The 26,585-nt window shown below is 42.3% G+C and overlaps 1 protein-coding gene across 4 annotated transcripts; it reads left to right on the forward strand.

Moving 5' to 3' along the window:
- The first annotated feature begins 7,492 nt into the window (after positions 1-7,492).
- On the forward strand, positions 7,493-26,451 carry epn3a (epsin 3a). 4 transcript variants are annotated; one of them, XM_080776914.1, is made up of 10 exons: positions 7,493-7,789; positions 10,798-11,552; positions 16,313-16,407; positions 17,350-17,433; positions 18,255-18,338; positions 20,063-20,149; positions 20,254-20,401; positions 21,881-21,976; positions 22,503-22,742; positions 24,420-26,451. In XM_080776914.1, exons 2-10 carry the CDS (start codon positions 10,967-10,969, stop codon positions 24,722-24,724), a joined length of 1,725 nt encoding a protein of 574 aa, XP_080633040.1. In that variant the 5' UTR covers positions 7,493-7,789; positions 10,798-10,966; the 3' UTR covers positions 24,725-26,451. The 4 variants fall into 4 exon arrangements, with proteins under 4 accessions (XP_080633040.1, XP_080633041.1, XP_080633042.1 ...); XM_080776915.1 differs by having other exon boundaries at positions 10,801-11,552; XM_080776916.1 differs by having other exon boundaries at positions 10,896-11,552.
- Positions 26,452-26,585: the final 134 nt, after the last annotated feature.

Here is a 26,585-nt window from a genome sequence, read left to right on the forward strand (position 1 = left end):
AATGTCCTCCTTTTATATTATGTGTGTGTGTGTGTGTGTGTTTTTTTTTTTTTTAGTGGTGCAACGACTCCCTTACGGAGCTGTGTGTGGGTGGCTGGGTCTGAGCACGAAAACAGTGGTTGTTTTTCACCACCGGTGTGCAACCTAACACACACGCACATATTAACTGTATATGATTTTGGGCGTGACAGTACAGTACAGTGACAGTACAGTAGAGTAGAGGGACCCCCACACTGTAATTCTGTCATTTCTCAGCCGTTTCGGACGTGGGGCGGCTCGCCGGAACCGGCCCGGCCCCCTGGGGGTCTGGATGTTTTTATAGCTCTGTGTCCTGAATAGGTAATTGCCTGTAATTGCCTTGTTGAAATAATCATGCAAATATTTTTGCCTAGATGTTTTTGAACAAAACCTTGCTGCAGAGCCTTTTCTATTTTTGTTAAGTGTGTGGGCATGTGGGAACACCGTGTTTTTGCCTTTGTATGATTAGATGGATTGCACCGACATGACCTGATATACTGATAATGTTCACTCTGTTGTCATGGACACTGAGGATGTGAGGTATGTGGCTATGTGCACGATGTTCTCTTATAAGGCTGTCATTGAGACAATAGTGTGTAGCCTGTATTTACATTTATTTGAAATGTATTATAATTATGCATTCATTCAAGACCTGTAATTTATATTTACATCAAGTCCCAATGGCATGTTTGCCATCATTGCATTTTAAACATATTTTGTCACAGTATCCACTGACATAACTCTTCACTTGGTGTTTTGTTTACATGATAAAGCAGGCTTTACAATAAGTTATTGTTGCATGACAAACCTCTGTGTGCTCTACAGCGATCACAACTTCTTCCACACTGTTACGTGTTGCTGTGTAAAACCTGAAGAAACGCCTCATGCTCTGATTCACCAGGACATACTGATGACTCCATTTTGCACCAGGTACAATGATGACATTTACAATTTTAAGCATAAAATCCTCTTACTGGGAGTCTTTGGGACGTACCTTTTTGTGTGAAAATTGAATAGCTGGACGTTTAGAAGTCATGCAATATAAACCCAAACGCCCACTCCAAACTTAGTTGCAGTGATGGAAGTACTGACATTGTGTACTTAAGTAAAAGTATCAAATAGTCTGTTAACAAGTGCATGTTTGGTATTCAAAATGTACTTGAGTAAAAGTGCAAAAGTATTGACATATATTAGTTTTTATTTGGTTTTTATAGACATGACAAACAAGACATACATTGACATCAAAAATTGAGTGAGTAAAAGTACTCATCATTATGCAGAAGGTCCCATTTCACAAGTTTTCAAATGTAGAAAAACCCTTCGGAGTAAGATGTAACGCACATCCTCTGTCATTGGTTCTGAGCCAAACCGTTAAAACAGACAAAGTAGAACAACGTGGGCCTCGCAACTCACTTTAGGATGCTCCAAATAATATAGATATATTATTCAGCAACATGGCAGGCAAAAATAATATGACGTTTCAACCGTGTGGTCTTTGTCAAGTATGTAATACAATATATATTTTTACAAAGACCACCTGGTCGAAACATATTATTTTTGCCTGCTGTGTCACTGATTAATATTTTTAGGCTATTATTATTAATTTAAAAACATCCTCAAAATTGTAATCAAGAACAGTTCTTGTGTATTTACAGTTCTGTAAATACACTTAGTTACTATCCACCACTGATTACTAGATTAGTTGTATATAGGCCTACAGAAAACGGTTCCCGGTGAAACCTGACAGAATTTTCTCACTGCTATGGAATTTGGCCTTCTTTCAACACATGCGTGAAGCATGTGAAATGGAAGAACATTATATCCCCCATGATAGAAAATGATTAAGCCAGTCTGCTTTCTCTTGAATACCACTAGGAATTCAAGTCAAAATTGGAGATATCTCCTTACTTTACAATATGTTTCAAGGTATATATGTTTAACCGCTTGAATTCTAGCATCCCGTTATTCTAGGCATGTCATAATAAGCATAAGAGAGAGAAAAACATGGCAAGTTACATAATGGTTGCTTACAATGCTGAATTTCAATTCAATGCCCTTTCTCTATCCAAGGACACTCCAAAATAAATAGCATTGTGCTGTTGGAAAGGGAAAAAACCTATTGCCATGGAGACACTATTCTTGTTAGCATTGACAACTTTGACTAAGAAAGGATAGAAGCCGCACAGCTCGTGGTCACGATGCTATAGAAACTTAATTAAGCATTGACAACTTAAAGCTGTTGAGGAACACTTCCATTCTGCCAGATATATTTGTCATCATGTTTCATTACTCTTAATCTATAGCATTTCAAGTGAGACAGGGATTTTTAAAATAGCAGATCTACAAGCTCATAGCATGAAGAGACGCACTATCTATGACGGGTATATTCAACTAGATTAGGCAAGGGGCCACAATTGTAAAAATTACTTGACGTCGGGGGCCACCAGACAGACCGTAAATAAATGTGTAACTGGTTGGTTAAAACGGTTAATTGTGACCGAAGGTGCAAAGGTCATTTGTAGGTAAGTTTATTACTATAAAAAATGTACCTGTTTTTTAGTTTTGAGTGGACTCCAATCACCCATAATAGCATCCCGGGCTGAATATCATGATGCCCCAACTCTATACTAATGTTCATGAAATGCATCATGAGAGCTTGTGCTCTCTCTCTCTCTCTCTCTCTCTCTCTCTCTCTCTCTGTCTTTCCCTTCTAAGATGAAAGAAATGGTGCCTTCTGATAATGCGCATGAGGACCGAATTCCAATTATATGAAGATAGACTGAAAATTGGTGAATCTGTAGCTGCCTATTTTAGATTTTTGAGTGGACTCCATTCACTCCAATCATTCAGCTGTATGGCTGAATGTCATGATGCCCTAACGCTAACTCTGCTTCTGCCTAACCTCGCGTCACCAGACTTTCCACCTTGGAGGAAAGCCTGGTCTGTGTTTCTAAATCCTGCCTGATGATTACAAATCAGTGACTACGACGTGACGTAAGTTACCATCCACTCCCAAACCGGATCATAAACCCGAAAAGGAATGCTTCCCAGGCTACTGCCTTGTTCTATAGGTTGAATTTGCTAAACCTAATTTATGCCCAGTAGTATACTGCACCTGAGATGTTCCTTTTTTACTCAGACCAAGTAATAAAAATACACTGAATATCAATACGAAGCAACTGAAAAACACGTTATTTTGATGGTAGTGGATGGAGAGAAAGGATTTTTGTCCAACCAAGAAACAGCAACCAATGGATGGGAGCAAAGAGGGGCATAACCACGGGCGGGACTTGACAAAGACACACCCGAGAAAGCCGGATGTCCGGGGTATTCGAACCCACAACCTCTGTGGTGGTGGGCAAGGACTTTACCACAGAGCGTTATAAATTTCATTTTAATGTAGGGGCTTAGAGCTCATTATCTCTGTACAATCACCATGGGTACGGACAGCGTTCTATTATTCATTGTCTATGGAAGCAGATGACATCATTCCAGTCCTGTCTCTGCTGTTGTGTTTAACTTAAGGATAGACTTGTTCAAATTCACAAATTAAAACTATAACAGTACAATATTATAGAAATAACATGCTGTACAGTACTGTCCAAAATGTTCCTTTTAAAATTAAAATGTCGGAAATAGCAATTTTGCCAACGCCAATGTGACATGTTTTGAGCTTGTAGTCACGCCATTGATCATTATTGCTCTAAGAAATTGGAACATTTTGTGTCCAGGGAACATTTTATTGAAAGAATAATGAATGTATTGTTTCTGGGTCACTTCGTTGCCTCTGGGTTGGATCATTGTTGCCCAAAATACTTTCTACTTTCTATTGTTATCTCAAGACACTGCAATACACTGACAAAGGGTATAGTGCATAAGTGCACTATTTGGAACTTTGTCTGGGGCTAATCTTGCAAAATGCTCGACAGATGAATTCCAAACTTCTTATGGATGCTGCCAGTAGTCCAAAGAAGAACATTTCCACTTATTGTTTTCACACATTTCATGTTTTGTATTTTTTTATTTCATAGTGGAAATCGATTCAATTTAATTCAAATGAGCTTTATTGGCATGAGAAAACATATGTTTACATTGCCAAAGCAAGTGCCAAAATCTATCTATCTTATATATGCACCACGTCTCTGTCTATGTGTACGGTTGTAATGCACGTAACTCGAGAACCGTTCACCCCACCGACTTCAAATTGGACACACACGTTCCACACCCCCACAGGGAGTGCAGTGCCCGTTGTGTGTCGGACCCACGGTTGTCCAGAACCGCCACAAAAGGCCTCTGCCCAGGCTCTGGACAGGGCCACTGCCCGACGTCCATATATGGAGCTGGCCTGTTCTGACATCATTCTGACATCTGCATAGACTTCATATTTGGGCATGCCTGGCAAAGAACTCCATATATGGGCATAAATGGGACACAGACACAATATCTGGGTGGGGCATGCATTTCCAACTATCGTTCCACAGTATGTAGAGGTTCCAACGGGCACCGCTCTAGTATAATAAAACAGTTGGAGTATGGAGTATACACTAGTATACAGTTTATACAGTACAGGGAGTATATACAGTTGGAGGAGGTACAGCATTGTGTAAACACTGAGCTATGTCACATTGCATTGTTATATACATGTTATATGTACAGGGTCAAGGTATGAAACGAATAGCAGCAATCTTTTGAAGTCATTTTGGGACAAAACTTTAAATAGTAGGCTATACAAAAGGGGAGAAAAACTCAAATTTAAGTGTGTGTAAAAGTAGCAGCTCTGTTTACATAGTTACAAGTTTTATGTCGTTGGTCATGTTTTCAAACTAATTTTGGATGTGTGTAATCTGTGGGAAGTATGTGTCTCTGATATCTTCGTATAGTGGGCAGGTGGTTAGAAAGTGTAGCTCTGTTTCCACCACATTTGGAGGGTTGTGTGCAGTCATTCATGTTATCATTGGTACTTCTGTGCACTGTTGAACATTGAAGAACTGCAAATATTTTGAAACATGTTCATTTATATATTGAAACTGTGAAATGTTACAGTACATTGATTGTAGGTCACCTGTGCCACCTCTGCAGCAATGCTGTTAATTGGGAGGGACTTATTTTTGATTGATTGATATTTATAACCGTTTGCAGAATTACAGTATACATTTCAAGCACAAACTCAATACAAAGTGAGGGGAAAGGGGGGGGGGGGATTCAGATTTTACGGGGGCCAGTTTCGAATTGCAGCCGTCCGTAGGTGCCCTTTGAGAGAGGTTTTGAAGGAGTCAAGGGATTACCATGTCTTAATGACTGTTGGTAGGGCGTTCCACATTTTGGTGGCATAGGAGCGAAAATAATTTAGTCCCTTGTTTGTGCCGAATCTGGGTTGTACATGGTTTGTTGCACTCCCTCTGGTGTTGTGGGTGTGGACTTCGTTAACATTAAGGAAGTATTTAGACAGGTACATGGGTATCTTGGTGGTGTATCGAATCTTGTGGACCAGACCCATTGCAAGATGCTGTACTCTGTCGTCGACCCTAAGCCATTCCAGCCTGTCAAAGTGGGCAGGGGTGAGGTGGGTTCGGGGGGTGAGGCCTTGTGAGGTCTGGAGCCTTGTTTTAAGGGCCTTTGAGGTGCTGTGGTACCAAGAGGTGCATGCATAGTCAAAGAAACCTTGTACGAGGGCTCCTGTTAAGGTCTTCAAGGTGTTTTTGTTGACCAGTGAGGAGATCCTGTAAAGGGATCTTGTGCTTTGATTGACTTTTTTTATTACGTTGGTGGCCATTTTATCACCGGAAAGATTAGCCTCCAGGGCCAATACTGTAAGGAGGAGGGGTGTTTGGTTTCATGTGTTATTTAAGGTAAATGTTGGTTTTGATTGAAGATTTTAACTGAACAACATATTGTAATACTCTGGCAGGATGAACTGACCAAACAAAAACACTTGAGGGCAGCAGACACTGAACATACACTTTCAAGAATGAGAGTATAGGCTTTGTTATGTGGGCAGACTGGGCACAAATTGACATTTGACAACTCACTAAGCAAGGTCCAGATCTTTTTCCAGCAGGAATCACCTCTCTCCAGTCCCGTGATGTTACAGCCATGCAGTAGGCTGGTATTATTATCAGTTTCCCCCCACCCCCTTCTTTTATCTTCCTTCCAAGACCATGCCAGCATGTCCCCCTGCAATGACATCACCCAGCCTTTGTTTGGAAACAAAGAATGTCCAGGAGTCTGTTTTCAGAAGAAATAAGAGAGGAGGCGGCCGAATGATGAGATATAATTTGATCGTTTGAATACAACTGAACCAACCTTTTGACAGAGAGTTTTATTAAAGATGAATAGCAGTTGCAAGTTGCAACAAGTGTACAGGCGAAACATAACGCAAACTTATTTGAACTATCCAACTAACCGTTTCTGAAATGCTGACCCCTGCTCTTTTGTATAATGTCACCTCCGCCTCCTCCCCTTGTTGCCAGATAATGTTATATGGTTTCTTTACTCTGCTCCATTGTCGTGTCTTTGTGGCTTCAAGGTGGAGCTGGTATTTCCGGAAATTCCTGCTTATTGAACCTGTCACAAGATCCACTGTTCCCTTAAGTCAACAAGGAATGCCTTTTCACTATGACTTTACCTGTTTTATAGCCTGTTGTACATTTACATGTACATTAGGCCTATGTGTACAGTTTGCAATCTTCATTTGTAAAGTGTCAGGGAGGGGGTGGATTAAAATGCGGACCCCACAACCGATACTCTTTATAGCTTTATCTTAAATCCTTACCAGCGACTTAAAAAGTATCCAGGGCTTTGTATAATGTATAAGAATGTGACATCACAAAGTGTGCCATTAGTGGCCATGAATAAGTAAAGGGCAACACTGTAGCAGAGATTGAACAATGAGACTGCTAAAACGGAAATGAGTGCTTTGAGGAATCCCTCTGGAATGTTTTTTCCATTATTTTCTTTTGCTGTGGGATTTAGCGTACATCTCATTTCATTTGCTATCATTATAGCTAACAACTCCATTGAGTTAAAAGCATCTCGTTGCACAAAATGTGAACACACAATTCACAAAATGTATACAGAAGGCCTCCTACTGAAACCTAAACCATGCCATCTGAAGAAACACCTGATACCATGCATTGTATTTTGTGTGTAGGGCTACTATGCATCACTTTCTCCAGCCAAGCCAATACACAATCAAATCCTGAATCCTCCGTATTCATTTTTCCCTTTATCATAAGTCCGAGACTGTAAAAATGGAACCAAAATAACGGACCCGCCGTATAATGTACAGTACTGTAAATAATGAAAGCCCAACAACTGTGTTGTGTGTACAGGGCCAGGCATTTACTTCAGCAATGAATGGGTTAAATCTGACTATGCAGGGCAGGCACCGAGCTGCACCCCTCCCTCTCTGACTCCCTCCTGTCGTTCCCGTTCCATTCCATTCTACTGGCTTTTTAGGGGGTTGTGCCAATGATCTGCAAGCCTGCCGGGCCGTGCTATGTTTTTGTCATATGCACACAAGCAACAAAGTTTCACGTCGGACGCCCGGTAGCAGAAAAAAGACGTCACCACGCAAAACATTTTCGGTTCATGTAGCTTCGGTAGATGCTTGTGTTTCTATGATTCGAATATTATTTTGTATTAGTTTCTTTCCCCCCCTTTTCCACTCGAAACCCTCGGATTCGGAAGATGTCGACGGGAGGCGTTGCTTCTTTTACCGAAACTGATCCCAAGTTGGGACCTTTTTGACGCGTGGATCAATGCCAGAGAGGTAAGGGAACGTGTAACCATACGTGGTTTATTTTTACAGTTTGTTTTAATTTAGAATTCTGATTGTTTGTAGGATCAACTGTCGTATAAACTTAAAACATAGAAGCTATCTATAGCTGAGTCACGGCTGTGCTCTGTTTTGCCTGGGCTCACCTCAGCCGATCATCCCATTTGACGCAATGTGAGGGATGGGGGCTCATATGCGTCCTAGTTAAAGTCATATCCCCAAAAATAAAGTTGCAAAAGGTGCCATCAGTGGCTCAGCATTAAAACGCAATTAATATTGGAAGGGCTCAATACAAATTAATGTACAAGTCTAGCAACTAGACCAATGAGTGGAACCTCACCTTAGCTACATGCATTTTATAAGTGGTCACAACTAAATGACAATGACAATCAGCTTATAACTTGAGGATAATGTTAATGAAAATATATATATATCCACAAACAAAAGTTAGCACTCTACTTTCACCAATCAGCCCCCTATATGTCATGTCAAGGTCATGGCTCCCATTCTTTCCCAACATATTCTAATCTAAGGTGTGTAACAGTTACACAACACCAGAAGAGAGCTAATGGAGAATGCTGAAATACTGTCTAATATGTCTGTGTGAGGTTCTTGTTGTTTTTTTTTTTAATATCTGAATGAAACACTGCACTCAATTAAAACAATTTAAATTAGCTTTATTGGCATGAGAAAACATACATTGTAATACAAGCCAAAGCATATTATAGTCCATGTCAAGGTGATATTTGTATCACAAAGCTGCATGTGAATCTAAACATATGTCAGTGGAAGCATCCAAGTTGGACCAGAAATCTGTCCTGAGGCAGAGATTTGTCCCACTCTTCCATCGTCCCATCATGTCAGTTTCATCATTAATAAGTAGCCTATGAATTCAACCCTGTACCTCCCCAATGAATAAACAGTAGGCTACCAGCCAGGTATAGATATATTTTTTAATAAACAATGTTTTTTATTTGTATATATATTATATTTATTTCCTACTTCGGCCTGAGTGGGAATTCCAGGAATCCAGGGTTTTGCTGGACTGTCTGTCTGCCACAAGGATATACTGAGTGATGAGTGCTGGGCAGAACTTGTATGGTGACCACTTGAGATAGAAGCCTGCAAGTTGTCAGCCGAACCACAACACTGTCTGCCCCTTCCACTTGTCTATTTACAGTTACAGTTTGCTATCTATTATGATATCATAAAACGTATTAGCTGCCCAAGTCAATGTGGTCACCTTTTTACTTATTGTACGTGTGGTGTGTATTATAGTGTGGTAAACTTATATATTGTGTTGAGACAATTAGGCCTACAATTGGTTGCTTTTGTAATATACTATGTTTAAAAACAATGTTTAAAAACTATAAGAAATATGTTTGGTCATTTGGTTTCTTAATGATCACTAGCAAACCATTTAAAGTGGGCAGACTCCTACTTAACTTAATTTTACCACCATTTTGGAAACACTATAACTTGGGGCAACACTTTCTCCTGAACAAAGGGATTGATCCTGCATGTTCATGCATATAAATGATTTGTTAAATAGGTACCATTGACTTATGAGTGGAAAGTTTCCTGCGTTCCTGATTCCCTCCCTGGCTTGATAGGTAACAGAAAGCATTTCAAAGTCCAGGTTAATGCCCACTGCTGCATAGAATGCAACGTGGAAAGTGTAATTTAATATGATGTCAACTGGTAGTAATTTCATTATTGTTGTGTGTATGCATTGCAGATATGCAATAGGTAACCACTTAAACCACGTATACTTCATTAACTGGAGTCCCCCATGGCTCTATCCTTGGCCCCCTCATTTTCTCCCTCCACCGAATCTCTTTGCCAAAAATAGCTGATCTACAAGGCAAGCTCACAATGCGTCGCAATGTATGTCTGCTATTTTTACCAAAGCGAGGGTTCATATGTTAAACTGATTAGTCAAGTGGAGTTTTGCTGGTCGTCTAATGGTCTGAGGTCATACTTCTGCTCTGGTGTTGCAGTTAGGTCACTAAAGATGAGAAGGGGCTCCTCCCTTTTTGTAATATCTCTCAAAGGAGAAGTGTTGGACAGATTTTGACTAGTTATAATTTCTGCGATCACACCCATTCTCAAACTAATAATATTTGTGTTGCCATGAAACAAGACCTGCTGTTCTGATATGGCATGGAGGAAAAAGGCTGACAACAGGCCGGTGATTATTGCTTACTTTGAGAGGATTCCACCATGATCAACTTCACTGTGCCACTGCCAAGTTCACTTAGGTTAAAAAGAAAAGTCCAGGTGTACTGTTTCACATTAGTGGGGAGGTGCTGAGTGGTTCCCTCCATGATCTACTCCTGAATGGACAGAAGGGTGACAGTTGAGTTGTATTTACCCAAGCATGTGTTACAGATAACATGCCAAAGGTCTCCGTGGTACAGGAAGAGGCTCCGTAGTGTTTGTTTAGCAGGGTAAGAGTTCACTTACTGTAGACCCTGGAAGGTACCAGTGTGTGTGTGTGTGTGTGTGTGTGTGTGTGTGTATATATATACAGTATATATATATATATATACGGTCTGTGTGCACTGACCGGCTAAGCCACAATTCACTCTGATATCACAAATTGTCTTTAGACCATATATCTTGATGTGTCAATATTGTGCTGATGACTGTTGGTGCTTTCATATTTATACAATGATATAAAAAAACATCCTCAGTAGTGCCTATATAATAACTATGTAAAAGCAAATAATAGAACAGTTGGGTACAGAATATTACCTTACTGTAACGCAGTTACACTACACAGTTACACTACACACTTACACTACACTACACAGTTACACACACTTTAAACACAGGAAGCGACAACACTAGTGCCATTATGATATTATGATATCCATAAACCCAGATTATATCTAGCCTCAGATCATGATATCAATATAATATCGATATAGATATATATACTATAGATAGTTAATAATGATACTGCCTATGCATCTAACTGATATGATGTTATTTTTCAGTAGGACTGAGCTCATGGATGTCACCAAAGTTCTCTAGAGGAGGACGACGTTGCTACTTGAATCCACTGAACTGATCGTCAAGCCTCTTCCCTTTCCAGGACAATACAGTAGGCTGGCCTGCTGTTCCAAGAACTTCTGTTAGCGGTAGGCTACTGCTTCCACTGCCACCATGCAGACCTCATCGCTACGACGGCAGGTGAAGAACATGGTCAACAACTATACGGAGGCCGAGGTCAAGGTCCGCGAGGCCACGTCCAATGACCCCTGGGGTCCGCCCAGCTCACTCATGTCGGAGATCGCCGACCTGACCTTCAACGTGGTGGCCTTCACCGAGGTCATGGGCATGATCTGGAAGCGGCTGAACGACCACGGAAAGAACTGGCGCCACGTCTACAAGGCGCTGACCCTGTTGGACTACCTGATCAAGACGGGGTCCGAGCGTGTGGCCCAGCAGTGTCGGGAGAACATCTACACCGTCCAGACGCTGAGGGACTTCCAGTACACGGACCGGGACGGGCGCGACCAGGGCGTCAACGTGCGGGAGAAAGCGAAGCAGCTGGTGACTTTGATAAGGGACGAGGAGAGGTTGAAACAGGAGAGGACCCAGGCACTGAAGACCAAGGAGCGCATGTCGGGAGCTGGGTCGACTATGCCACCCCCGTACCCAGGGCGTCGCACGAGCCAGCCCACAATGGCAGCCCTCTATGGGGACGAGTTCAGCCGGTCTAGAGGGTCCCCCCCATCCTCCTTCCAATGTGAGTATTACAACAACCGTTAAGCCTTATTTATACTTTGTTTGTTGATGCTTTACTTGGGAACATTCATACAGTACTGTATGTATGCTCTTATTGCGCATACATACAAGCATACATACATAAAATGTATAAATCTGGCATTTCATTTCTGAGTGTCAACTGTCAAGTTAACTTGCAGAGTGTACAAATAAACCCATAAAGGGTCCTACTTCTAGAGTCTTGAACGTTACATTGACAGTATTGTACAGTGTAGACAAAACTCAACACTTACCCATTGAAGGAATGACAGAAATGACAGAAACCAAACACATGTCCCAAGCTTCTGTACAGTAGAACTAGATACTGCAAGTGGTTAATGAAAAAACATAAAATACCGGTTTACAAGATTAAAACATTGCCTCCTAGCCTTCTTCAGGCAGGCTCACTTACCCATTCTTGGACAAATCGTGTTTCCATTCCTCATGTGGTTCATAGAGTATCATAGACCTACCCGTTCAAAGTAAGAATGTCTCTTTCAGTACACAGCCTCATCACCTGAGCGGAATGTACTTTAATCAGATTTAACAGCATTCAGGCTTTGAATTCATCACTTGTTCTTTTGGTATTTGAGAAGGTTTTATGGTGAAGACACAACATGAACTCTTTTGAACTTTGTGATGTTCTTTTCTGACACTCACCTCTCAAGAGCTTATGCAACCAGCAGGAATTTACTCTCATATCTGTGTGGCATGGGCCCTGTTTGAACAACAAAGTTTACTTTTTGCCCATGTGATTTTCATAATGAAATAGAAAGTGTTTACCATGCAGCAGTAAAAAATAGCTGTATATTTCCGCTCTCTCCAGCATTCTGTGTGGTTTTGCGTACAGGCCGCTGCAGCTGCAGCAGCAGCAGCAGCAGAAAGTGACAAACGTCAGCCCCAGTTCCCCATTGAAGCAGGTGCCATTGTCCTTTCAGCAGCTGGACACCAGGACCTCGATAAAGTCCCCAATGATTCGTTCCTCCGTATTGTCCTTCCGGTGGTTCACACACAGAAAGTGTTTGTTAGTTGCTGTCCTGGTGGTGGGACACGGAGGGCATTCCACTCATTCCCCTGCTTATCGTCCCGTCAGCTAAACTGGAATGACAATGGTGGGGAGGCCCTTTTTTTCTGTCTGTCACACACATGAAAACCATGAGTGGCCATCCACCCACCATGGTCGCACTGGTTGTACAAGTACCGTTGTGCTGCAGCTGTGGTACATAGTTCATAGGCCAGATTTATATTTACGTTTTTATATGATAATTTATACTGTACTCTGGTTGACAATTGTCATATAAATAATTGTCTGGCGGTCAATGCTAGTTGGAAGACGTGAAACTTTTTTTTGCAGGCTGTGGGAAAATGTTAAATTGTTTTATATCTCTTGGTGGTTAATTAAATAGGATTAGTTTTTCTCCTATCATCTGATGACAGCAAAGCATGGAAGTGCTTTGGGAATATAGCTGTCAGAAGCATGTTTTAAAAGTAGTGAGATCAGCGTGTATTGCGGTGCTAATGTACCATGATCATTTTGAATTCATGTTGGTCTGTGCAAAGGATTTAGTGTTAGTGTGTGTGCTTTGTTTTTAACCACTTTAACTGTGGCATCCCAATTTTTGGGGGAAAATCATAAATTAACTTTTCCTCCAAAATAGCCAATCTACAAGGTTATTTTCAAAATAAATATGAAAATGTTTGTGGTTAAATGGTTATGGTAAGTGTAAGTGGTTAAGTATTTGGGCTGTGGTTTCAGAAAAGCATCAGACAGTCACTTGTGTGACTGTCACCCACATGTCATAGGCCTACGTCTGGTCTCTGTGGCCAGCTTGAGCTTCCCAGAGTTTCACGGTGGGCAGAGTTAGACGTCACGTGTGTGCCCATAGATAATATCAGACTCTCTTTCACCACTGACTCTTTTAAAATCCAATCCCAGTTGCTGTTTCGCTCCAGAGAATTTTCCACTTGATTTAAGTTCCGCACATAGCTTCCCCCTTTCCCCTAGTTCTCTGGTTCAGTGTTACCTTACCGGTACAGCTTCACGAAAAGAGCATCTCTGAGAAACCGAAAGGAAATCTGATAGGTCCACCTGACTGGAATGCATTATAGCAAATGTTCTACATGCTCACTTTGGGAGTTTGTTTTCACCAGACCAAAACAAAGTGTGTCAAAGTCTTGTTCAGTGAATTTTCGTTTCCATGCCGGATGATAAACATTATGATTCCACTCGCTAGAATTTCAACTTGTAATTAAAATCACTTGGTCTAAATGCCAGGTTGGCAGGCTTCCAAGCAGGCTGCACAAGAAGCTGTGGTTGTCCCCTTGAAACAGTTGAGTCTGTGTTTGTTCCCACAAACACTCTAGTCTACCGCACCTCAATATTGACTTTTATCACAAATGTAATGTACTGTAGGTTTCAAATTACTTGAAAATGGACATCTGTGCATTATGTGCTGTTTTGTCTGCGTGCAAAGTACAATAAGTTATGCTTAATATATCTAGGCACAGGGCTGTGTATAAGTATGACATTATGCTTTAGTGCAATTTGCCAAATAACGAAAATATAGCAGATCTACACAACATGTTGCAACATAGTGTATGGAACGCTGTGAGCTTCTAGATCTGCTATTTCCACAGAAGGTTTGATCATTTTCACTGAATGTTCACCTATTATGCCCAGAATAGGGACACTAGGGTTCATGGGGTGCAGTACTTAGTTTAGAGACAGTACTTGGTTTAGACTAGTCATTGGTTAGACCAGTCATTAGTCGTTAATCACTTCTGGCTCATTTTGAAAAAGGAGAGTGGAGACAGAGTGCTACTGCGTCCATTAGAGACCTTTTTTGACACCCGCATCCGTGTGTGCATATTAATAATCCTCTCTTTATCCGACCGCATTCATTAATTAATCCAATTTATGAATCGCAACCACCCGCCATCCGTTCTCTGATTGTTCTCTGAAATGGTGGACTCTGTTGTAAACAAGTGTAATGCTTTATCAGTGTGTCGTCCACAGTAATAGTTTTAGTAATGAGTTACACAGTAATAGTTTTTGTATTGAGTTGTGCTTACATGTGAAATGAACCCATTTTGAAAACTGTTAATAAACACTTCAATCAATCAATTCAATCGCGCATGGAAGCACATTCAGTATAATTCAGCCATTAATCAATGTGGATCGGCTATACAATATGTCACTCACCACTCTCGAGAGTCACCAATTTTATGTAGTGGTTGTATTTCCATGGTAACAAGCCGTCCATGTTCTGACGTTCACGTTCTCATATCGTGACGTATCGTCGGCAGGGTTAAGAACTTCAATCCCATGATGTCTCACGCCAAACTTATATTCCTCTCTTCTTTTTGAGTGGTGCAGCCACTCCAAGGAACAGCAATGTCCCTATGTCCTTCCCTATGTCCGTCCATCCCTATGTCCCTATGTTTAGAGTACCAGTAGGGGCAAAAGTGGCACTGTTGTGCTAGAAACAGAGAGAGAGATAGTGTTGCACTGTTGCCTGCTAATTACAATGTGGAGCGTGCATGTGAGAGAGAGAGAGAGAGAGAGAGAGAGTGTTACAGTAACTCTCGACCATTTCGGACGTGGGTCGGTTCGCCGGAACCGCAACTCTGTCATTTCTCGACCATTTCGGACACGGGGCGGCTCGCCGGGACCGGGCCGGCACCCTGAGCGCGTTCCTGTGGGTCTGGAAGTTCCGGGGACCCACCGGGAACCACCACACGGAGTTGCACCACTCAGTTCACACGGGTGTGATTTATATTTAGTTTTAACTTTCTCTCAGACTCATTATAGCTGCCTGTAGCCTGTACCCGCACTGTGTTTTGGGTCCTTCCCAATGCAATGTGTATATTGGCGGGTAATTTGTGCCAGATGAAAGAATGTGTGTTTTAAAAGCTTATAGATAGATGCCATACATTTCTTTCTGGCATTATTTCACCCGCGGTTTATCCAATATTAATTTATAATATGTTTTAACGACCCATATCCACCGCGGTTAACTGCGGCAACCACGGCTAAATCCGCCACCCGCTGGTCTCTAGCATGCATACCGCTGGTGGCCTTGTGCGGGTTCCAGCCAGTCAGCCTGTGGCTGAAGGTTTGATGGGCTGCTGATGGACAGAGTGGGTGGAGGTCAGGAGGTTGGCAGCATCTAATCACCAGCGAGCATTCCAGTCCAGGCGGGGGACATTGAGGGGCAACGCAGTGGAAGTGATTGGGTTCAGAGACCCGGCTGTGCCAACGTGTGGCCCACTGCACTTTTTTTTTTAGCCCCATTAGCCCTGACCCACAGCCTCGCACCCAGACTGGTACCCCGCCAGTTTACCCTCCCCACACAATCTGGACGTTACTTTAGTCCTCCTGGAACCCACCCAAAGGATGTGGGGGTAATAATACAGGCCCCACTCCAACCCCCTTCCCCTTTCCCTCTCTCACTCCCTTCACCACCCCAATTCCTCACACAGGCACGCCATTGTTCAAGTTGGAGGCACAGTCAGACAGGCCGTGGTAAGCGATGCCAGCACAGGCCCTGAGACAACAGAATTAACATGCAAAACCAGTGGCAGCTCTTTCTTATGCCCTGATCTAAAAGAAACAAGTCCAAAGCAAACTGTTTACCTCCCCCCAACTTCCATCTGTCAGTGCTTCTCTCAATACGCCGCATGAACACCACTTTCCTGTCCGGTTCCTCTGTCATTGAGCCTCGTCTTCTTCCCCTCGTATAGCTCCAGACTTGGAGCAGGCTCGGCCCCAGACCAGCGGCGAGGAGGAACTACAACTACAGCTGGCCCTGGCCATGAGCCGTGAAGAAACCGATAAGGTACATTTCCTCATCATAACACACATGGAGGCATGCACGCACACACATCACACACAAGCAAACACAGTGACCAGACACTAAGCACAGCAAACCTCAGTGCAAGGACCTTACAGTTTGTAAGAAGCCCTTTTAGTCCTGCTGACTGTGCAGGAATGCTGTAAACACGACCACCCGCCCCCAACCCCTCCACCCCTCCACTCAAATGCTTGGACAGTATCCCCTATGGAGGAGGTGGAGCATCCCTCTGCGCTCCTCTCTCCTCTAAAAGGGGCCTCCACTTCCCAGAACCCTAAATCGAAAAGAGCACCATCATCTCCTGTCTCTCCAATGTGGTCAGTAATGGAGCTTTGGCCAATCGGTGCGAGTGATGCTGCAGGAATGAATGAGAGGCCAGGGCACCTTGATCCACTGCCAGCCCTGGTGTCTGATCTAGCAAGGGCAGTCACTGTCCTCTGTGCAGCTTATTTATGTTAAAGGGAATATTGTGCATGAGAAACTTCCCGCTTTTCCATTGTAATCAAAGCAAATCACGAAGATTTATCTTTTGTCATGAAATTGAGTTTATTATGAGTTATACTACTATAAATATAATTATAATAGATTCTCTGTTCTAATCACTTTGAACTGGCGAATGATTACATTGATTAACTGTGTTGTATGTCTTTCAAGTTATAAGATCATCTAATCAGGCGTTTAACCCATTAAAACCTGGAAAGCATCTGTGTCATTTTAGATTTTAGCATACCGGTATTCAAAAATAGCAGACATACAAGCTCACAGCATGTCACTTCGTGCCGCGCTGCGAGCTTGTACATCTGCTATTTTTGAACATTTTCGGAAAGTGTGAGAACTACTGATTCAGGAGGGATTTGTATAGAATCGTCCTCGGGTCTAATGGGTTTAGTCAAAGATGATTTTACCTTTTACCCTACTTGAACCCAGCCGCCGCCGCCTCCCCCGGTGGATATCGATGAGCAGACCCAGCTCCAGATCGCTATGAGTCTCAGCAAGGAGGAGGCCAAGAAGGTACACAGAGAGATGCCTGAGCCAGGGATGTCCCCCCCTGCCTTGCACCCAGCCACTGACCCAGGGATGTCCCCCCCTGCCTTGCACCCAGCCACTGAGCCAGGGATGTCCCCCCCTGCCTTGCACCCAGCCACTGAGCCAGGGATGTCCCCCCCTGCCTTGCACCCAGCCACTGACCTGTAGCACATGCATTTCCCTTCAGAACAAACTGCTGCATGCACTCACTCTCACTCTCTCTCCCAGCATCTGATCTGTGGCCTCCCCTCACCCCTGAGCAGCTGAAAGTGGCACGTGTCTTTCTCGCTCTAATAATTAGAGACTAACCAATAGCACTCTCTTTACTGTATCCTGTCTTTAGACCAATCATTTGCCAAGCCCAACAACCTTAGCCTCTCTGACCTCTTCTGGTGTGATGGCCGAACCGTTCTGCCAGGGAAGGGCAAAGGGACACCCCCCCTTTGCTCTTATTGGTTGGGTGGAGAAATCTAGTGTGGCTTGCATGGAATATATATTGTATGGTTATAGCAATGCACTTTTTTTTAAAGGGGATGTAATTTATGTGATATGTTTTTGTTAAAAAGTTATATCTCTATATACTATATACCGGTAGTAATCATTGCCTATAGAATGTATTATTATTATTTGTATTATTACAGTATAGGGGTCTCCCCATCTCTAGCTCTTTAGCAAATAGCAAAAATAAAAAATATCGGAAATATAGAGGAATTTAAAACGTATTTTAACACAAATATATCAATTACTCCCCCTTAAGTCTAATGTTGATGGTTTGCAATGTCCTTCACTGATCAATGTCCTCACAGCCGGTGCAACGCGCCCCCCCTGAAATGGATGAGGAGGTTCAGCTCCAGATAGCCCTGAGCCTCAGCAAGGAAGAACACCATCAGGTAATGTCAATGAGGCCTGATTTATACTTGATTGTGCACCGATAAAAAAGGCTTCTAATCTTTTTTCCTGAAAAACCTGTTTCTGTGTCAGTGGTGCTCAACCATTTTCATGTCTAGGACCCCCAGAATTACCTATATTTGCTTGCGGACCCCCAACTGAAAATATGTAGTTCCAGGGACCCCCCCCCAGAAGCAAAGATTTTAGTTAAAAACGTTACATTATGCTTAGAACACCAAAAGGCCAGGGCATAGTGGCACAGTTGGTAGTGCTGTCGCCTCACAGCTAGAAGGTCTTGGGTTCGATTCCCGTGCGGGATGCTGTGGGTGCTGGGGGCGTGTTCTCTCCTCCGCGTCATCAGTGCCCATACCTGAGACGGGTTTGGCGAAAGGGCCTTTCTGTGTGGGGTTTGCATGTTCTCCCCGTGTCCCCCCCTCACAAAAACATGCAGTAATCCTCGTCTCTAAACTGCCTCTCCCTGGACAGCCGGGGCGCCTGAGGGGAAAGGAACTGGTTGGAATAACGTGTTCCTTCCACGCGCTACGTCCAACCAGGGAAACTCCCTCCTGTTAGGTGTAAAGGAGCGACTTGGACACTCATGCATGAAGGAAGCATGAGTTCAAGTCCGTTGCTCTCCCCAGGTTGGCGGAGGGTGTGTAGAGCCCAGGATCACATTAGATAATTGACACAGGAGTGAACAATGGGTTACAAAATCGTGGGATAAAATATTAAAAAATGACACCAAAAGGGGTTCCCGTCCAGAATGGGTTAAAATAGCTGATCATCAAGCTCACAACGTATTGCAGCGTGATGTGTTGTGACCTTGTAGATCTGCTATTTTTTGGCACTCAGCACACATTGCAACTGAGCCATAAATCAGCCATAAAGGTAGCTCTACAGTAACACTACAGACTACAGATTACTGCAGACTGGTAGTCGAGTGAAGTCGGGAGATCAGTCGGTTGGAAGGTGTAAAAAAAAGTTGCTGAATGCACCTGAGAGCCGATACTGACAGGCGGCAACTATGGTGCTAAAATCGCCTATTGCTGTTGTTGGGTGAAATTCCGACCACGTTCTGCTGACTGCCTCGTAACATAATGGTCTAGTGACTAGACTTTCAATCCATAGCTCCCGTGTTTGAATCGAGAGATGCAAAGTTTGGGGCGTTTTATTTTCTCCCAAACGAGTCTTCCAACAACAATTATAGTGCAGTATAAATAGTGAAGGCCTTAAATAACACTTTACCAAAATTTCACAAAGAAACTAATACTTGACAGCAAACTAAACTAATGAAAACAACCTAGGAACTTAAGATACGGTTTAACAGGCAAGACAAGACAAGGGCCCTGGCAGCTCTCCCCTAGGCGCTTACAGCTTGTCTCCCTCTTATAGGGAGTGGATCCTACCACATGGCATGCAATCAATTAACAGTCATTAACCCAGCTATACATTCTCATAGCCTATGATGACTAACCTCACCTTTAAAGGATGTTGTACACCATAATATAAGTTACATTTCTCACTCAACATTATATTCAACAGACTCCTACAGACTCTGTAGTGTGCAGACTACAGTCTGCACACATTCAATCTCTTGGTCTGGTGTTGGGTGGGACCAGCTTTTATGTGTGTGCCCTCTCCCTGACTCATAAATATAATGTTTATGACAACCTGCCCAAAGTACTGTCATGCCCACTGGCGTCCATGTGTCTGTGTCCATTGCCAGGAGCAACAGAGTCGCCAGGGAGACGAGTCTTCGCTCCAAAAAGCTCTTGAAGAGAGCAGACGAGAGATGGAGACCAAAGGCATTGGGGTATGTTCTTTTTACTGTACCAGGAGATTCTTTCACACATTCTCTTCAGCATTTTATGGGAAATATCAACTTTAAAAAAAACATATTCTTGTTCCTGTGGTCAGACTGCCTTCATGGACCTGGTGGATGTTTTCGCAGTACCCGCAGAAGCTCCCCGCAGTGACAACCCCTGGGACATGTCAGGGAGTGACAACCATGTCCGGCCTCAGGCTTCTGCTCACTTGGCTGGCTCAGACCCCTGGGACTCGCTTGGTGAGCCATGAGCTAGCGTACTACAGTATGCCTGGTCCACAGCATACATATTAACCTCGCTGTACTGAATCATTGATGAAAGGCCCATATGGGGTCTCCATATGGGCCTGTGATCACCAGTCATACTGCATGTCAATACACATGAATCGATTGCACAACGCATTTTGTATTGGTTATTCATTAACACAAGTCCTACTACACCCACGCATTGCAAAAGTATGTTGCAATCCATACATGCAAATGTATGGATTGCACCGCATCTCTAGCACTGACACATACAAGGATAATGTTACAGTTCAGTACAAGATAAAACCTCAAAATTAAACACCTCAACAAAAGGCAGCGGTAAATGGAAAAGATTTCTGCACCCATATTTTACGGTCTTGTGGTCAAGTTCACCCTGGACTGGCCTTCCATGCATTTAATAACATAACTGCAGGAGTATTGTTGTATATTCTCATAAAACTAATGTGCATGTCACTCAGAAACAGTTTTTATCATGTAAAGTAGGCCTAAATAGCACAGCTTATCTGATGATTTTCGTTTGCTGCTTACCGTATCTAAATTAATCGTCATTCTGATTTATTGAATAAAAAATGGATGAAATTGGCTCAGGTAACTGCAGCTGACAAGACACACATTGGATTCAGACAAAGCTTTGGGTACAGTGTGGCTACAGTGTTGATAATGTAAATGACTTTAATTACATAAGATTATATTATTATATTTATTATTATAACGTTTTACAATTTTTGGGGGATTTTCTGCCTGTATTTTGGATAATGCCGTGTAGAATGACAGGAAACAGGGAGAGAGATGAGGAGTGACACGAAACAGGTCGCGCTCTGGAATCAAACCCGCAGGCTGCAATAGAGCCTATATAAGATACACACCTTAACCACTAGGGCTAGGCCATCGGCGTCATTACGGGATAAATTTAAACTTTCAGATTTAATGGCCATCTAGTCTAGTTATCGATGGCCCACTCAACTTGACTCAAGTGTGTATTTATATATATTCACAACTGTTCACATTGTTGCTTTTTAACCCATTTAGACCGGGAACCCCTATAAGTATAACTATACATTTAAATCCGGTTGCTGCTATGTATAGTATATAGCAACATACTGTATATTGTTTGTAAGTAAGTATTGAATAAATATTTTAAGTTTTTCAGAAAACTTGTGTCAGGATTTAGAAGGCGTTTTTAGAAACGGTCTAAATGGGTTAAGCTAAATACAAATGAAATCACATGAAGCATGTTCATAATGAATGGCCGTCAACAAAGTCAAACTCAGTGTGGACATATATTTCCTGTGTACACTAAGGCACTCGCTGGTCTTTCCCGCAGCAGACACGCATGTGAGACACCACGTCGATGTGATGCTTCCAGTGTGTTTCGGGTCTAAGCACGTACTCTGGTTTCGAATATGTTGATGAGATAATAACACAGCATTGTGTCTTGGCATGTCTCTGCAGCTGCTTCGGGTGTCGATCCATTCTCTGCCCCAAGAGAAAGAGCTGCACCTGTGGGTGCTGCTAGGGCACCTTCTCCCCGAGCCGGGAGCCCCTCAGGTGAATACATGTTAAACCCTCTTGTCCCTGTTTTGTCATCATTATTAGGCTTGCCAATATTATGACATAATCGTCGAATCGCAATTATTTTTTAGATTAGATTAGATTCAATTTGACATTATTTTGCATAATTGTTTTCATGTTGAAAAATGTTCATACATTTTCCAAAAATAGCAGATCTACAAGCTTACAACGTGTTGTGTTACTGCTATTTTAATGGCCATCAATAGCAGAAAATCAGATGAATCGCAATTATTTCTGTGACAATTCATCGTCAACTTCAATTTGTAATTAGCACTTGTAATTAGCACTAGTAATTATAGGTGAATATTTTCAAAGGTTTTCAAAAAACATTATTTAACTTTCTTCCCAAAATGTGCAGAAATAGCGAAAATAGCTGATCTACATGATCGTATTCTAGTTTTGCTATTAGTCGTGTGACAGAGTATACCGGGATTGTGTGGCTAATGAGGTTCGATGACTCCCACATACGTTGGACTTCTGACCTCTCTTCTCCACCTGTTAGATGGGGATCTGTTCGATGAAGCCATGGATGGAGGCCACATGAATGGTAACTGGAGGGGTGGCGGCAGCCCTGAGCTCTTTGACCTATCACGTCTCGGGGAGAGCCTGGCCGCTCCCAGCCCTCGTTCCTGTCGGACCCCCGAGGCCTTCCTGGGGCCCACCGCAGCCAACCTCGTCAATCTGGACACGCTGATACCTGCCAACTCTCCGGCCAAGAACAAGAACCCTTTTCTATCATCAGGTAGGCCCCATACTTCAAATCCCAAAACATGGTGTGGCAGCCTAAATTGGGAAAGCATCTGTGTTTGATTTTTGGCTATTATAATGGAAAATATGAATATCCAGTCAGGGTGAAGTGTTGAGAATTAATTCTGAAGCTTCAGGCAGAAGAACAGCATACAGATCATAAGGAACAGGCCTCTTCCAGCAGCCCCTCGGGACACAAGCCTTCCTCAGCCCCAAACTTAGACCATTCTTATAGTCCTCTCTAACAGAGATGCTATTCTAAATGTTTATATAAGGATCTGCACTAAAGATAAGAGCAGCTTTCCAAACAGGATTGTTTAGGAAAGGGGTTGGTCTCACAAATGTATGGTATACTAGAAGGGTTTCATAAAGATGACTCGGAGAAGATAAGACAAAAATGGACACAGGATCTTCAAGTGGAAATCTCAGAAATTGATTTGGGTTTGATATGTTCCAAGGCACAAACGCAAACTATCAATACTAGATTAAGACTAATTCAGTATAATTGGATAATGAGAACTTACATAACCCCGGAGAAAGTAAATAAATTTGATCCAAACATTCCTGATTTATGTTATAAATGTGGGGAACATAAAGGTACGCTGTTCCACTGCTTATGGGAATGTGAGGAGATTAAAACATTTTGGAGGTCCGTGGTCCATTATGTCTCTCAGATTACGTCAGGTCCAGTTCCTCTGTGTCCTAAATTATGTATACTCAGTATTTATCCATTAAATTGTACACTAAATAGTAATGAAAAAAGAATGACCGACCTCTGCCTGTTACAGGCCAGACGCTCAATTGCGCTATGTTGGAAGAATGTCAATGCCCCTACGATCGGCTTTTGGCTGAGGAACTTAACAACCAGTTTGGCACATGAGAAACTAACATATGTAATTAGGAAGAAACCTGCAGTATTCTATAAGATATGGGAGAAGTTCTTGGACTTCATTAAACGAGGTGATATTGAAGAGGCTTTGGATGTATAGTGGTTAACTCAGGGGTAGTCAGCTGTGGGGTGGGGGTAGGGAACTGTGATGTATGTAATGTGTTTTATTTTCGTTTTATTTTTCGTTTTGTCATTATTATTTATTAATTTTTGTTCTGTATGTATTGTTGTCAAAACATTTTGTGATAAGATTTTGTTTGTATTTGTGCTGCCATGGGGATGTGGGGGGGGGGGGGGGGGAATATATGTCAATTGTTTTGAAAATACTTCTTTGTACTGTAAAGAAAATCAATAAACATATGTTTTAAAAAAAAAAAAAGATAAGGGCAGCACACAAATAGTTACACAAGTACACATTCGCTGACAGAGTGATAGTAAGTAAGGAGAAGTCAGGTCAGCTGTTAGACAGCTGTAGTCTAGTCTAGGCGAGTTAGAATTAGCACATTGATGCTGTGAAAAGTGGCTCACTAGCATGAGATTGACAAGTACAGAATAATACATATATTTTTCAATATATTTGGCATTCTAAAATATCTATTACACTATTCTAAAAATAGCAGATATACTGTACAAGCTCACAGCACGTCATCTTGTACATCTTCTATTGTTGAACATTTTTTAAACATCTTGAAAGTGTGAGAACTACTGATTTAGAAGGAATTCGTAGAATCGGCCTCAGGCCTTAATTAAAACAGACCTGATAATATCTGTTTCCTTCTTCAGGCCTGAGTGCTGCTCCTTCAGCCACAAATCCGTTCCAGACTGAACAGCCCAAACTGACTCTGAATCAGATGTCGATCGGCTCTGGTTCTCCCGTACCCCCTCCGGCCACGTCTCTCACATACAGTGCGTCCCTGCCCCTGCCAGTGAGCACCCACCAGCCCGCCAGTCTCCCAATGTCCCTCACCCACCCGACGCAGCCTGGTCTGGACCTGCCAGGGGCCCTCCCCCACCCGCTGCTGCCCCTCTCCTCTGCCAGCACTCTGGGATCACAGGTTGATCAGCACAGTCAAAACCCTTTCCTATGAGGAACAGGAAAAACAAACTGGAACTGGACCTTAACTCATCGCAGTGTGTATAGAGGGAGAGGGGAGGGGTGGGAGGGGGCAACAGGTTATACTTACCGTACTCTTGAATTATCAGTCTAGCCTCAGACAGAACTGGAAAGTCCCAGGACTCAAAATGAAAAACCTTGTTTTTATATATTCTCTAATACTGTAACCCTTAGAGTGCTGCAAGTTGCCTCTGCTCTGTAACAGCCTGCCTGGTTCCTCATTTTTGATGGAGGTTGTGCTTTTTGTATCCTGACAAGGTTAGTGTCACGTATTTAGGAACTCCTCAAGGCCCTAACCTGATCTCAAGTGAATCCAGACACGAACCTATATGCCCGCAGTCTGATATTTTGATGCCGTACCGTACTTTGCCATAATTACCGGACACAGGTTACTGCTTTTTGACTTCACGCCACTTGCCCTACTCCGCTGCTTTATATGGCTGCCTTAGCACTGTTGCTGTTGATCTAGCAGCACTGATCATTGAATGCCAGATATGCCCGCTGCCTCAGCTAGTCCACAATGCTCTTGAGATAGGCTGTTCTCTGCTGCTTGCACCGGTCCTAGGCTCTCACACATTATGGCACCAAGGAGGAGAGGGTATCTGAAGATCTAACAACCAGCCCATCCAGTTAAGTTTGCTTAAGTTCACTTGAAGTGAGCTACTATTGGATTGGTACGGATTGAGAAAGTGTATGGCTTAATTATATTGTAGTGGAATGATTTACTGGGGTTAACTGAATGAAATATTACATGTTCTTATGTGATGAATGCATCAGAATTCACTAGTGAGCAGGGTAACAGTTGAAAATGTAGGAAATAATGATTTTTCATTGCTCGTTGCTTGTGAAACACTGATTCTTATGAAATACAAGGTTAGACTTAAACACAACTGTATTTGCTATTCTTCAGTTCATTCTTTTCTTGTTTTCATTTCTTGAATTTCATGAACTGCATTCACTGAATCATTCATCAAAGAAGCACAAATGTGAAGGCGTTAAGCACATTTCAGGTAATTTTTATGGATCTAATGCCCCCTAGTGGTCATTACTCATCAATTCATTGCAGCCACCGCTCCACACTCATCTTAGTGCCCCACTAGTGAATAAAATAAAACATAGCCATTTGTATTTTAGGTAAGACTTTCTATGAGTCCCAAAGCCCCATAAATAAACCTCCTTAATGACACCATGATGTCTTGCAACAACAACAACAACTTTAAAGTCACTTCAATTCAATTATGAGCAAATGTGATGCCTGAAGTCCTATTACAATAATTGGAAGTGGTTCAACGTAAGTTGAGTAAGACATTGTGAGGCATTTATGAAGGCTTATAAAAACCCTTATAATGCATTATGCATGTGTTATAATGCACGATAGATAAATGCTTAAACGTGTTAGCATATTGGTAGATGATCGCTCCATTATACCGGTACAATTGTACATTTGAATGACTTTCTAGTGAGATACTAACACTTTTCCAATACTTAAATTTCACTCAGATTTCTATTTTTTTACATCTAGCTATTTATAAACTTGTAATTTGTGCAAATGACTACTGTTGTAGGAGAAATTTCAATATAGGTTATACAACTATTGCTACTACTATATTCCTGCAAATCAAACATACCTTTATTGAATCTTATAAGCAACTGTGATCTTTTAATCCTATTATAATCTTGACTTGTTACTATTCCAATGACCAAGTTGTGACAAGTGATATTGAAATACAAAGTTACAGTGCATATTTTCACATGACTTTGTAGTGTTTATTTAAGGACAGTCTTTAACCTAACTGAAACTATAATTTGATTAGCCAACAATCTTTTTTATTTTA

Source organism: Protomyctophum bolini (genome assembly GCF_963924005.1).
Source record: "Protomyctophum bolini genome assembly, chromosome: 11".
NCBI classification, from domain to species: domain Eukaryota; kingdom Metazoa; phylum Chordata; class Actinopteri; order Myctophiformes; family Myctophidae; genus Protomyctophum; species Protomyctophum bolini.